This window comes from Dasypus novemcinctus, chromosome 5 (genome assembly GCF_030445035.2).
Source record: "Dasypus novemcinctus isolate mDasNov1 chromosome 5, mDasNov1.1.hap2, whole genome shotgun sequence".
In the NCBI taxonomy this organism is placed as follows: Eukaryota; Metazoa; Chordata; class Mammalia; order Cingulata; family Dasypodidae; genus Dasypus; species Dasypus novemcinctus.
Genome location: NC_080677.1, coordinates 118,808,561 through 118,821,621, shown reverse-complemented (window position 1 = coordinate 118,821,621; position 13,061 = coordinate 118,808,561). Strand labels below are relative to the sequence as shown.

At 39.8% G+C, this 13,061-nt stretch overlaps 1 protein-coding gene across 2 annotated transcripts in view; it reads right to left on the bottom strand.

The window, feature by feature from the left end:
• The window catches only part of UBN2 (ubinuclein 2), a 104,032-nt gene extending 94,097 nt beyond the window's left edge, over positions 1–9,935 (bottom strand). For both annotated transcript variants that reach the window (XM_058297446.2, XM_012526617.4), the window contains exons 1-2: positions 9,117–9,935; positions 2,644–2,736 (exon numbers count right to left, since the gene is read on the bottom strand). In XM_058297446.2, coding sequence (XP_058153429.1) covers positions 2,644–2,736; positions 9,117–9,587 — 564 coding nt within the window. In that variant the 5' untranslated portion in view covers positions 9,588–9,935. The remainder of the gene's footprint in view (positions 1–2,643; positions 2,737–9,116) is intronic.
• Between the last annotated feature and the right edge of the window lie 3,126 nt (positions 9,936–13,061).

The window sequence follows — 13,061 nt, the reverse complement described above, 5'->3', positions numbered from 1 at the left end:
GTAGTTGCACTCCTGCCCACCACATGGGAGGTCTGGGTTTGGTTCCTGATGCCTCCTAAAGAACACAAGCAAGACAGCGAGCTCACACAACAAGAGACACAAGGAAGAAAAACATAATGAAAGACCAAATAATACAGGGAGCAGAGGTGGCTCAAGGGATGAGGTACCTCCCTCCGAAATGGGAAGTCCCAGGATTGGTTCCTGCTGCCTCCTAAAAAAAAGAAGACCAGCACACAACAAATAGACACAGCAAATGCAAGGGGGTGGGGAGAAATAAATAAAGCTTTAAACAAACAAACAAACAAACAAATAAATAAGGTCACACAGCTAGTTAGTACGGCAAAAATGAGAACAGAATTCAGTTGTCCTAACTCAATCCTGTGCTGCCTTCCACTATAATTCATTACCTCTATTGCCTGTCATCCTCCACTCTCTGACAAAAAGTTGAAAACTATTCCAGGGATTACAGAGAAATGTGGTTCCATAGGGAATTGGATACATCCATTCAGTAACTGCACCAGAGTCTCAAAAACTTCCAATTTCAAGACTGAAACTGATACATATACTCACTTTCAAATCCCCAAAGGAGAACCATTCATTTCTACAGGCACTGTATTTGTGTGTCATGTGTATGTCTTATTTTCCCAATTATTTTGAAAACTTCTCCTGGAGAAGATAGGTGCCATATCCCTTTATATGCTCATAATGACAAGGACATATAAATTATAAAATCAATAAAACAAAAGTAGGAAGAAGAAAAAGTAGCTAGGGATACAAGTTTTATTTTTGTTTTATATAAGCCTCAAAGAATTAATTTCTTTTTCTGTCAGTGTAAAAAGGAAATCCAACTAAAGTGGGTTAACAATTTGCAAGATTTTACATAAAATATTTAAAATATTTCATTTTACTTAATAAATGCATGTATCTATTGACCTAAAATTTTCCACTTCTAGTACTTTGTCCTAGAGGTATACTTGAAAATGTATAAAATGCCATGTTACAAAGTTATTTACTACAGCACTATTTATAAGAGCAAATTTTGGAAACAACCTATATCATTTGTGGACTTGTTAAATAAATTGTGATATTTCCATGTAAACAACTATCATGAAACCTTAACAAAAAGGGAATGAGAAAATCTCTATGTCCTGATATGAAAAATTATCCAAGAAAGAGTAAATTAAAAAAATCAAAGAGCAGAAATGTGCACAGTATTCTATAGTATGTGTATAAAAGGTAAGGGTGGGGTAGGATATATGCTTATATAGACATATACATAAAATATTTCTAGAAGGACCCCCAAGAATTGCCTCTAGGAAGTGGGATTGGATGGGTGGGCAACAGAATGGAAGGAAGACTTTTCACTCTATACCTTTTTAAAATTCTGAACCACATAAATGTATTGCTTGGTTAAAACACTTAAAATAAAATAACGTATCAAAAATACAGAGAGTATTTCATGATTTATATATCACTCCACAGTAGTATAGTCTGAGAACACAGTCTTATAACTACTACAAATTAGTAACAAGTTTTGCTATTTCTTCTATCAAAACACCCACCAGTCCATTGCTAAAATTATTTTATAGTCCGAGAATATAGAGCCTGAAAGTCTTTGAAAATTCTATACCCGACAATAACAGATAAGAAAAACATGGCCACAAAAGATTAAATATCTTACTAAAATGACACAATTACTAGATGTGACCCAGAACCTGACCTGCATTCCAATCTATTCTCATATATTCCCCCCATTTCCAGTTTCTTCATTACCATAAGAAGCCGGCAACTAAGATTTTAGTTATATCTTGAGGATATATGAATGACAGGGCTGGTGTAAGCTGATATCCTATTTCAAAGATAATTTTCAGTGCTCAACAGGGGCTGATATAAAAGGTCTTCCTTCTCTATTAAGTTATGTTTCAGCAAAGTGCCAAGAGTAAAGCAATAGGATGAATATTGGGTAGAGAGTGGGTCTTCCTACAAGAATTTCCCTGCTAGAAAATTTGAGGAAAAATGTTAAACTATTTAATCAAGTAATTAAAATTATTTTGTATTAGAACAAACACCAATTTATTGCAGCACAGAATATAAAATGTATATGAATTTTTAAAATAAACAGGATATTTTCCAAAGAAATTTCCTGCTTCTGATTGTTTCTGATCCCAGGGATCACTCCCTTATATTCTTTAAGAGGCAGGAAGGTCTGAAAATCACTACCCCAAAGGAATTAAAATAGCATTCTCAATAGGGCCAACGGAAAGGGTATAGTGTTTAGATTAGACAGAAACAGATATGCAGTCTGGTTTTTGCCATTGTGAGATCTTACTTTGAGCTCAGAGTTTCAATTTCTTCACCTATAAATATGACAAATAAAACTTATCTTGCACTTTTATTTTAAAGATCAGAGATATGTTAAGCAAATTGTCTGGACAATAAAAGGAGAACAGCAAATGATGGCTACTCCTGTAGCTATCACAAACCTATCAAAATTTTCATTTAACTGCTTAACCATTCATTTACATTCAAGTTATAAGAATAAGGCAAGGTGGGCAATGGATATTTAGTAAGACTTCCCACCCAGTCCTAGAAAGAAAACAGGCCAAAAGATAAAATTATCAAAGTGAACACTATTATACTCACATATTTCATTTCAAACTTCTTAGCCAACATTTCCACTTCTTGCCTCTCCTGATGGTCATCATTAAAGGGGTCTTCTATACGACTGGGCTTTTTCTGAATCAATGTGAAAAGGAAAGAAATAGAAATATTAGTATTGCTTCAAACAGACTTGAATATATCCTTAAATTTAATCAATAACAAGGGTCAATTTTTCCAAATAAGTAGGAAACATTAAAAGTAACTAAAAAGAGGGAAGTGGACTTGGCCCAATGGATAGGGCATCTGCCTACCATATGGGAGGTCCATGGTTCAAACCCCAGGCCTACCTGACCCGTGTGGAGCTGGCCCAAGAGCAGTGCTGATGCGTCCAAGGAGTGCCCTGCCATGCAGGGGTGTCCCCGCGTAGAGGAGCCCCACATGCAAGGAATGCGTCCCGTAAGGAGAGCCACCCAGCGTGAAAGAAAGTGCAGCCTGCCCAAGAATGGCGCCACACACACGGAGAGCTGACACAGCATGATGACGCAACAAAAAAAAACACGGATTCCCAGTACCGCTGATAAAGATAGAAGTGGTCACAGAGGAACACACAGAGAATGGACACAGAGCGCAGACAACAGAGGTGGGAGGTGGGATAAATAAATAAATCTTTAAAAAGAAAAAGTAACTAAAAAGAAATGTTGGTTCATAGCAAAAAATTTCACACTTTTAACGGACTCTTACCACAAATTCTACCAATTTTTGGTGGTTAAAATTTCAACAATCCAAATAGTCTCTGCCTGTAAAATGATCCTGTGATCAGTCCATTCAAAATAAAAATACTTAAAAAACCAAGCAAGTTAGGTAAAAATGAAATCCCCACTTATAACTAATTCTTGGTTATCTTCCCTAACAAAGATTAATTGCTTTGGTCAGGAATTGCATCTAAAAGGATTTCTAGATTATTAAGTAGAGTCAGCTTTTAATCATCTGTCTATGAATTGTCACCAGATTATCTGTAGCTGATACAGTTTTTTGCTGAGACCAAGTATAATATCACTCTCAGTATCACCTACATCCTGTCAATAGACATCCATTCAGGGAATACACACTATTTTTAAGCAAAGCTAAAAAAGTGAAATAGCTACCAAAAAAAATTTTTTTTTACATTACCATGACTTCCTTCTAGCAGGAGAGAGAATGAAAGTTTACTAAAATACATTGTATAAAACACACACACACACACATACAAACAGGATCTCACATTCACCATCTACTTACCAAAACAAAGATAAATCACATCCTTTACCTGATTTTATTAGTTTAGCAGACACATTTCATATATACAGCTTTTTTTAAAAATAAAGATTTATTTATTTCTCTCCCCCCCACCCCTGCCCCAGTTGTCTGTTCTGTGTGTCTATTTGCTGTGTATTCTTCTTTGTCCGCTTTTGTTGTCAGTGGCACGGGAATCTGTGTTTCTTTTTTTTTTTTTTTTTTAAACAATTGTTTTTTTTTTTTTTAAGATTTATTTATTTATTTAATTTCCCCCCCTCCCCTGGTTGTCTGTTCTTGGTGTCTATTTGTTGCGTCTTGTTTCTTTGTCTGCTTTTGTTTCTTTTATCCGCTTCTGTTGTTGTCAGCGGCACAGGAAGTGTGGGCGGCGCCATTCCTGGGCAGGCTGCACTTTCTTTTCACACTGGGCGGCTTTCCTCACGGGCGCACTCCTTGCGCGTGGGGGCTCCCCCACGCGGGGGACACCCTTGCGTGGCATGGCACTCCTTGCGCGCATCAGCACTGCGCCTGGCCAGCTCCACACAGGTCGAGGAGGCCCGGGGTTTGAACCGCGGACCTCCCATATGGTAGACGGACGCCCTAACCACTGGGCCAAAGTCCGTTTCCCATCTGTGTTTCTTTTTGTTGCATCATCTTGTTGTGTCAGCTCTCCGTTGTGTGTGGCGCCATTCCTGGGCAGGCTGAACTTTCTTTCATGCTGGGCGGCTCTCCTTGGGGCGCACTCCTTTCGCGTGGGGCTCCCCTATGCGAGGGACACCCCTGCATGGCAGGGCACTCCTTGCACTGCGCATGAGCCAGCTCCACACGGGTCAAGGAGGCCCGGGGTTTGAACCGTGGACCTCCCATGTGGTAGGCGGACGCCCTAACCACTGGGCCAAGTCCGCTTCCCCAATATGGCTTTTTTAATACACAAAAAAACCCAGCCAAAACAAGGAGCTACTTATATTCCAATAGGTGTTACTAGTGAAAAACATAAATATTGAAGAGGAAGAAATAAACTAACACAAATAGGTTGATAATGAAATAAGGAATATCAGGCATGCTCATGATACAGCATTAACTTGAGGCTAAAATTAAGGACAGTGTACAACCACCACACCTTGCCATTATAAACTGTTCTTTCATATCACTGTGAAGTCTGAATACTGTCTTCTACTGGCATGACCCATTTTATAAATGTAAATATAAACACATAGATATATATTTTTAATAAGAATCACCTTTCATGCCATATTTTATATAGGCATCAAAAAGAAAATCTTATTTATTCTTGATAGTCTATGAAATTAAATTTAAGAAAACTACTTTACTTTTTTTTTCACAGTTAAGAAAGAACTCCACTCCCCTTCCCCCCAAAATCCAGACTTCAAGAAACTTTATGTTTTTTCAGGTGAAAAAAAGATCTTAAATTAGTACATATTAAAATTACCAATGAAAAACTAATGCAATAACTTTGTCCTTTGATCACAACTCATTAGTCCTATTTTTAAGAATGCTTTCATATATCTTATGCAAAATATGCAATATGACTAGCAATGGACTACTAAAGAATTCTCAAATAGTATACACTAACACTATACTCACTTATTTTTCTTTTTACAGTACATGCTCAATTAATCATGTACAAAAATTGGTGTTCTGGTTCTCTAATGCACTATAAAAATGTATAATACTAATACAGGGTGCTGATAAATGGGTGGGTTGGGGGAAAATATACCAAATGTAAGATATGGGCTGTAGTTAGTAATATTTTGTTGATGCTCTTTCACAGTGTATAACAAATGTTTCATAACAATGCAAGGTTTTAGCAGTGGGGTGATGTAGGGGAGCCCTGTATGATGATATGCATAATTATTTTGTAAATTCACAACTTATACTATACACTTATTGTTTATGTTTGTTCATGTATGAATGATATAATTAACATTTTAGTAAAAAATGGGTGTTTTGGCTTACTAAGAGTCAAAAAAAATTTTCTTGCATACCAATCACTGGCAAAACTTATTTCAAAAATGCACTATTACAGTTTACCCATAAATGGTAAACAAATTAATCTTTCAGGATAGGTATGATTGAATGCCTTGCTCATCACCTTGAACTACCTCAATCATGTCTTGTACAGAGGTGACAAATTTACGGATTTAGCTAAACTTTGTCCTGATAACCAGGAAAATGGTTTTGTTTTTCATATTTTGCTAACAATGCTGACTTAATTGTGCTTTTCCTTCTTAATAGAGTGTACCAAAAAGAAAAACTCCATACTGCTTAGCAGTCCTTCACCTCACCAGCCCTATATAACCACTTTATAAAATGATTTATATTTACATTTTATATAAATGGGATAATACAATATGTAGTACGTTGTATCTGGTTTTACTTGGCATAATGGTTTCTCTGATATTATCATCTTGTAGTGTTAACATAAATTTGTTCAGTTTCAAAGAAAAACAGTCTTATATATGTAATTTTACCTAATATTTTGATCATACTAAAAGCCATTGATTATACACTGGATAGATCATATGGTATATAAATATATCTCAATAAAAATAGAATGCAGAAAAATTCTGATTACATTCCAATTCTGTTCATTTAGTGTTTCTAGTGGGGTCGATTTATATATACCCCAATATAGATGGTATTCACATGTAACAAAAACATTTTTAATAGCCCCCATACCTAGCAACCCAACGATCTGAAGCTAAAATCTTACTTGGTGATAGAAAAAATTTTATAGCCTTTTTTCTTTCAATTTTATAAGATCTCTTTTCCTCTTCTAATCTACTCAGCCTGCTACATGGTATGGTGTTCAATCAAAATGACTTAAAATTAAATCTAATTTAAATTCCTAAAAATAATTGGAAACTCTCTGAGAGGTAGAAAAACCAAATTCAGGAATTGCCACTTTCCAATTCGAACAGTCACACTTTGCTTTTTTATGGTCTTCCTTCCTAGAATTTTCTTTCATGGTAGCAAGACTACTTTATTTTGAAAAATGTGTTTTATACTCTACCATGTAAGAAATATATTCACTTAAGTAATCATAGGAAATTCTGACAAGTCTTTGTTGCAAAGTTGTACTGTATAAACAGTGGATTCTGTGTCCAGTGGAATATGCCAAATGACATACGGAATCTCACCAAAATAATCAGTTATCACCGAATATACAATAGGAAAATTGGACTAATTAACACCTAAATTGAGAGTATAGAGTGAACACACACAAAAAATAAACTGAATTTTATCTTTCTCCGATTACATGGTAGTATTAATACTAGTATTAGGTTAACAAAGCTAGGGTGTCAAAATGATTTTTTTTCCTGAAAATTTCTTCCTTTTTATAATTGTAAGATACAAATCTATTTATCATAGCATGGATATTACAACAAAAAGAAAGTCACAATAGACGTGTTTGTATTTATTCTCTGACTCTATACTGCATGTCAGCAGGATCCTCTAAATTTCAACTATACAAGTTAATTACGAAACATTTCATTTTACTCAGAATTGGTACTACTATGGAAAGTAGTACTCATAAAATTATATATAACCACTCCATGCTTTAGTCTCGTTTGTTAAAAGAGGATAATAGTTGTTGCCTCATAAGAGTTCTGATGGATTAAACTAGGTAAGCAATGTACAGTGTTAGAACCGTGTCAAATACATAGTAAGAACTCAGTAAATGTTTTTATGTTTTATGCATTTTTACCAAAATGTTTTTCACCTGTAATTCATAAGGTAGATTAAAACTGAAAATTGACTTAGATAAGGTCAAATATAACTTATTTGAAAAAATGCCAATCCAATATTTTCAAAATTATTTTAGAAAAAAAAATGACTTCATATTTATAAATAATAGGAACACTAGAGTGAGTCTACAGGGCAAAATGTTATTTGTGGAAGTGAACAAAATAATCCCTACCCTTAACAATTCACTAAGGGTGAAAACATTTAGTAATGCTTTAATCATAAAACAATACTTGTAAATAATTATCAAAAGATTAGTTGGCCAAAACAAAATCTAGTGATACTGTCTAATATGATATTTTTTGACTAAGGAGCCACTCATTTCAACACGGAAGACAGTTAAGGACAAAAACAAAACGCGTGACTTAGGGAGTCCATTATATTTCTGCTAGGCAAAATCTAATAAAGAACATAATCTCTCAACAACCAGTAAACTGTGGTCTTTTTACTGTTACTGTTTCATTTCCCTTTCAAACTTCTACAGATGAATAATCCATAAAAATAAAAATTACAATTATCAAGAAACCCCCAAAATTACAATTAACAACAAACCCCTTTCTTATCTCCATTGTTTACCAGTTCCATGGAAGGCATACCTATACGTTTTCAGTTAAGTTTTTAAAAATTTCAAAGCTAACATTAAAAAAAAAATCATTCTCTAAAAATTGAAGGCCAAGGCAATATCCTCTAACTTGGACCTATAACTAATTATTTACAATCAAATAAGAATATGATGGTAGGGACCATATACAACATAGGAGAGACACCTTCCCACTCAATTACAATGGGAACAAATTCCACAGAAAACAAAGCTAAAAAGGCTTACCAATAACAACATGAAAGAGGAAAATAAATATTCAAATAACTCAACATTCCCTTCACTCCAAAAGTAAAATTTTTGGTCTCTGAATATTTTTGGATCACTTTTAAATCTCCTTCAATTGAGAGAAATACCACACAAAATACACACAAGCACATCTCAGCAGCCACAACGCCATGCATAACAAATACTGATGAAGATGAGGATACTAGAGGGGTTACACAATCTCAGCTTCAGATTGGGGGGCGTGTCCCCCAAGGTTTTTTCTTCCCTTCCATTGAAACGACAGCTGGAGAGCCACAGGAAAACCCAACCACAGAACTTGCAGGGCCCCAAGATTTTGTGTGGGGAGCAGAAAGAAAACGAGAAAATGCTGAGGTTTCGAAAAGAGCACAGAAAAATAGGCCAGGGACAGTGTATGGGGCGAGTGGGGGTGGGGGTCAGCGAGCCGGGCGAGAGCTTAGGCAACAGCGTGGGGAGGAGGGAAGCATCACCAACCGTACCGTCCACCCTCTCGGCCCCGTCCAGCCCACCCTCTGGGACCACCAGAGACGCGCAGCTTGGGCGTCCGAAAGTGCAAACCAGCTGGGGGAAGGCGGACCGGTCCTGAGGCTCCAGGGGTCTAGGGGGGGATGAAGAGAGGAATCTTCTGTACCCGTTGTTCTCCAAACAGCAGCAGCTCCGGGTAACTGAACTCCACGCAGCTTTCGTCGGTAGGATCCTTGAGTACCAGCTCCAGACGCACCGTCTCCCTCGGCGGCCTTCGCTGCTGCTCAGCCCGGGAGGCTGACTCCCGCGGCGGGGGCGGCTGCAAGTGCAGCTGTGGGAGCGGCGGCGGCGGCGGCTCGGGCCGCGGGGGCTCGCGCTGCAGCGACATGGGAGGCTCGACACGGCTGACCTCGCGCTGGGGGAGCGGCTTCTCTCGCGGCGAGGGCTGCGCGTCCGACCGGGGGGCGGCCTCCCGCGAGGCTGGCTGCTCTGCCCGCGCCGGCTCGCGGTACGGCTGCGGCTCCAGCCGGGGAGGCTCGCGGGGGAACTCGGGTTCGCGTTCGGCCACTGGGAACTCGGCCTCGCGCCTCCTCACCGGTGACAGGCTAATAAACGCTACTCTGCGCGGCTCCGCCATCCCCACTGTTCTGGCCCTCTGCTTTCGTTCGAGCCGGCGCTCGGTTCTACGCCGAGTTGCTTGCCTGCCTGTCCTTCCTTTTTCTCTCCGTCGTTCTCTTCCCTCCACCACGTTCAGCCGTCTCTGCCGACTCCACCGTGAGTGCGGACTGTTCCCCCGTCCCCGCTACTATGTTCTGATCGGCTCTACCGCCATCGCCCGGGTCGCTGCAGCCGCCATGTTGGATCCCCCACATAAATAGAAGCAGGCCGCTTAGCGGGCGCATGCGCAGACCAGAGACGCTCGCGTCCACAGTCGTGGCCCTTGCTCAGTTTTCCACTTTTCCTCCCAACAGCCTGGAGTCCAGACAGGTCAGCGGAAGTGACGTAAGGGTTCTGCTTGTTTCCTTGGAAACGGAGACGCTGTCTGAGCCCTTCCTAAAAGGGAGGGGCCTGGGGTTTTCGGAGCAGCTTCCTATTCGCTCCGGGAAACCCAAGGCTTGCGTCTGGTTCGCCAAGAGCAGGCATCGGGGATGTGCTTTGGACCGACCTAGTCATGGCGCTTGATTCTGCCCCACAGTTGTCTTCCGTTCTTGGCTGAAGGGAGTTGGGGTAGTAAGGTTATTCAAGGTGGATACGGGTAAGGCGTAGAGGGATCCGCGGACTTGCTGCTGTACCTGCCCACCCAGTGCCCCACCCCACCCTAGCCTGTCTACTACAGCACGACATATCAAAGGAAGAAAGGAAACAGCTAACTCCAACCAGCCTCGACCCAGCTTTTTCCGTCCCGAAAGAGCAACACTAAATCCCAGAGCCCTCCCTTTCCGGACCTGAGCCTCCGGCGTCCTAGACCTACGCCTCTTTATCTCGCTTGGCCGCGATGGGGTTTGTGTGTGGCACGTTCGTAAGGCCTAAACTATTGATATTAATGAAAAACCTCTTAAGAGGGTTTGATGGTATTTTAGGAGAAATACTCTCTGAAAGTAGAATGCTGAATGACTCATTTCACGGTCGGAGAGAAGCTTTGATTAGGCAAGCCTTGTAGGCAGACCTGGGAAAAACTAATTGGAATTCAGATTTAAAAGGATAAGAATTACTGCCCGTTTTAGTCCATTCAATAGAAAGTGATTTTTGAGGGCTCTCCCTCCACGTCCTGAAGAGAATCCACGCCTTGTGTTGATTACATTAACCGGATTACCTACTGGTGACTCCTTGTTGAGTCAAACACATTCCGAGTAGGTTTCTTCTACTATTACTTGTGTCCTATTACTTTCCTAATTGCACGAAGATGGTGATGGAATTGATGGTTTCAGAGGGCCCTCCCAACTCCAAAATGCTATTATTTTTACTTGGCACCCTCTTTTTACCTCCATCATCTCCTTTTCCATTTCTTCTCTTCTAATTCCACACGAGGCTGTCATTTTTGGATTGTCTCAGTTCCATATAAGCGACCCTCCCTCAATTTTTATTCCAGCCAGTCTTGCAATGTGGCCATATTGATGCTTCTAAAACAATGTTTTTATTATATCATTCTCTAGCCTAGCCGTCAATTTACCTACAAAGTCACTTCTAAAAATTCTCTACAATTTAGCTCAGAGACTGCAAACTACTGATGGCCTGTGAGCCAAACCATTCTATAGGTGGGTTCCTTATCCAACGTTATCTTCTACTGTTGGGAAAACACTGTCTGAAATAGACTTGATATTGTGACTCGTGTACACACACACATATACGCATATCTAAGATGCAAGTTTCTGAATATTTACTGTGCAGGATAAAGTAAAAACGAAGTTAATATAAACATAATATTTTATAATAAAATGTATAAACAAATTTCAATATAAATAATACAAAAGCAAATTAGGGAAGATTGTATTTGATGCCCTGGAGGTCTTTCTCTATTTATAAATTTGTTCCTTTCCAGAGTGCATGAGGACAATACTACACATGCAATTGATCCACTGTTGGACTGATCTTTTTCGGTTATTTATTTGTTTATTTGTTCATTCATTCATTCATTCATTCATTTATAGGTACCAGGAGTTGGGGGTTGAACCAGGGACCTCCTACGTGGGAAGCCGGCACTCAACCTCGAGCCACATTGGCTCTGCTGAGTTGGTTTTTTCATAGATTTTGCTTGTTGTTTGTTTTTGTTGTTGTTTAGGGGGTACCCGGAACTGAACCTGGGACCTCCCATGTGGGAAGCAGGTGCTCAACTGCTTGAATCACATCTGCTCCCCTTTATTATTTTTTTTAAAGAATTATTTTTATTTCTTTCTTTCCCCTTCCCACACCCCTGCCCCATTGTCTGCTCTCTGTGTCCATTTGCTGTGTGTTCTTTTGTGTTCGCTTGCATTATCTGGTGGAACTGGGAAACTGTCTCTTTTTGTTGTGTCATCTTGCTGCATCAGCTCTCCATGTGTGCTGTGCCACTCCTGTCTGGGCTGTGCTTTTTTCGCGTGGGGTGACTTTCCTTGCGGGGCACGCTCCTTGCACATGGGGCACCCCTACGCAGGGGTGCCCCTGCGTGGCACTGCACTCCTTGTCTGTGGCAGCACTGCACGTGGGCCAGCTTCCCACACAGGTCAGGAGTCCCTGGGGATTGAACCCTGGACCCTCCATATGGTAGACAGATGCTCTATCAGTTGAGCCACGTCTGCTTCCCTCCCTTTCCTTTATTTTTATTTTTATTTTTTATGTACTTAAAAAATTTTTTTAAAGACTCTTAGATTACATAAATGTTACTTAAAAAATATAGGGGATTCCCATATGTCCTCCCTGCCCCTCCCTACCACATCCTTCATTAGTGTGGTACATTTGTTACAATTGATGAACACATTTTGGAGCACTGCCACTGAGTGTGGATTGTAGTTTATGTTGTAGTTTACACTTTCTCCTACACAATTTTGTAAGTTATGACAAGATATATAATGCCTATATTTGTCATTGCAATGTCATTCAGTACAATTCCCAAGTCTCGAAAATGTTCCCATATTACATCTATTTTTCCCTCTCCCTCCACTCAGAGTCTCCAGTGGCCAATGCCTCCATATCAATGATAAAAGTTCTTCCATTATTAGAATCACAATAAGTCTGTATTAGAATAACAGTAAGTCTACTCTAGTCCATTGTTCATTCTCCAATCCTGAGGGTTCTGGGATGGTGATTCCTATTCTGCTGCTAGCTGAGAGGGAGCTTTAGCTCCCATGGGACAGAATGATGGGTCTATTTTTTTTTGCAGTTGCAGACACTCTATGTTCCTTGGGATGGTCGTTGTCCATCATCATCTCCTTGTTAGTTGTCCTGGGTGAGTCCAGTGAACTGGAGAGTAGGTGTTGCATCTCTGTTGAGATTCAGGGCCCAACTGGCACATGGACAGCCCAAAGATTTAAGTTTTTTTGACATACACCTATCAATTCCAGTACTAACTATAGGTTCAGATAGAAGGGGCAGAAGAGTCATGTGTAGGGAAACCAAAACTGAATTCAACTCTGTC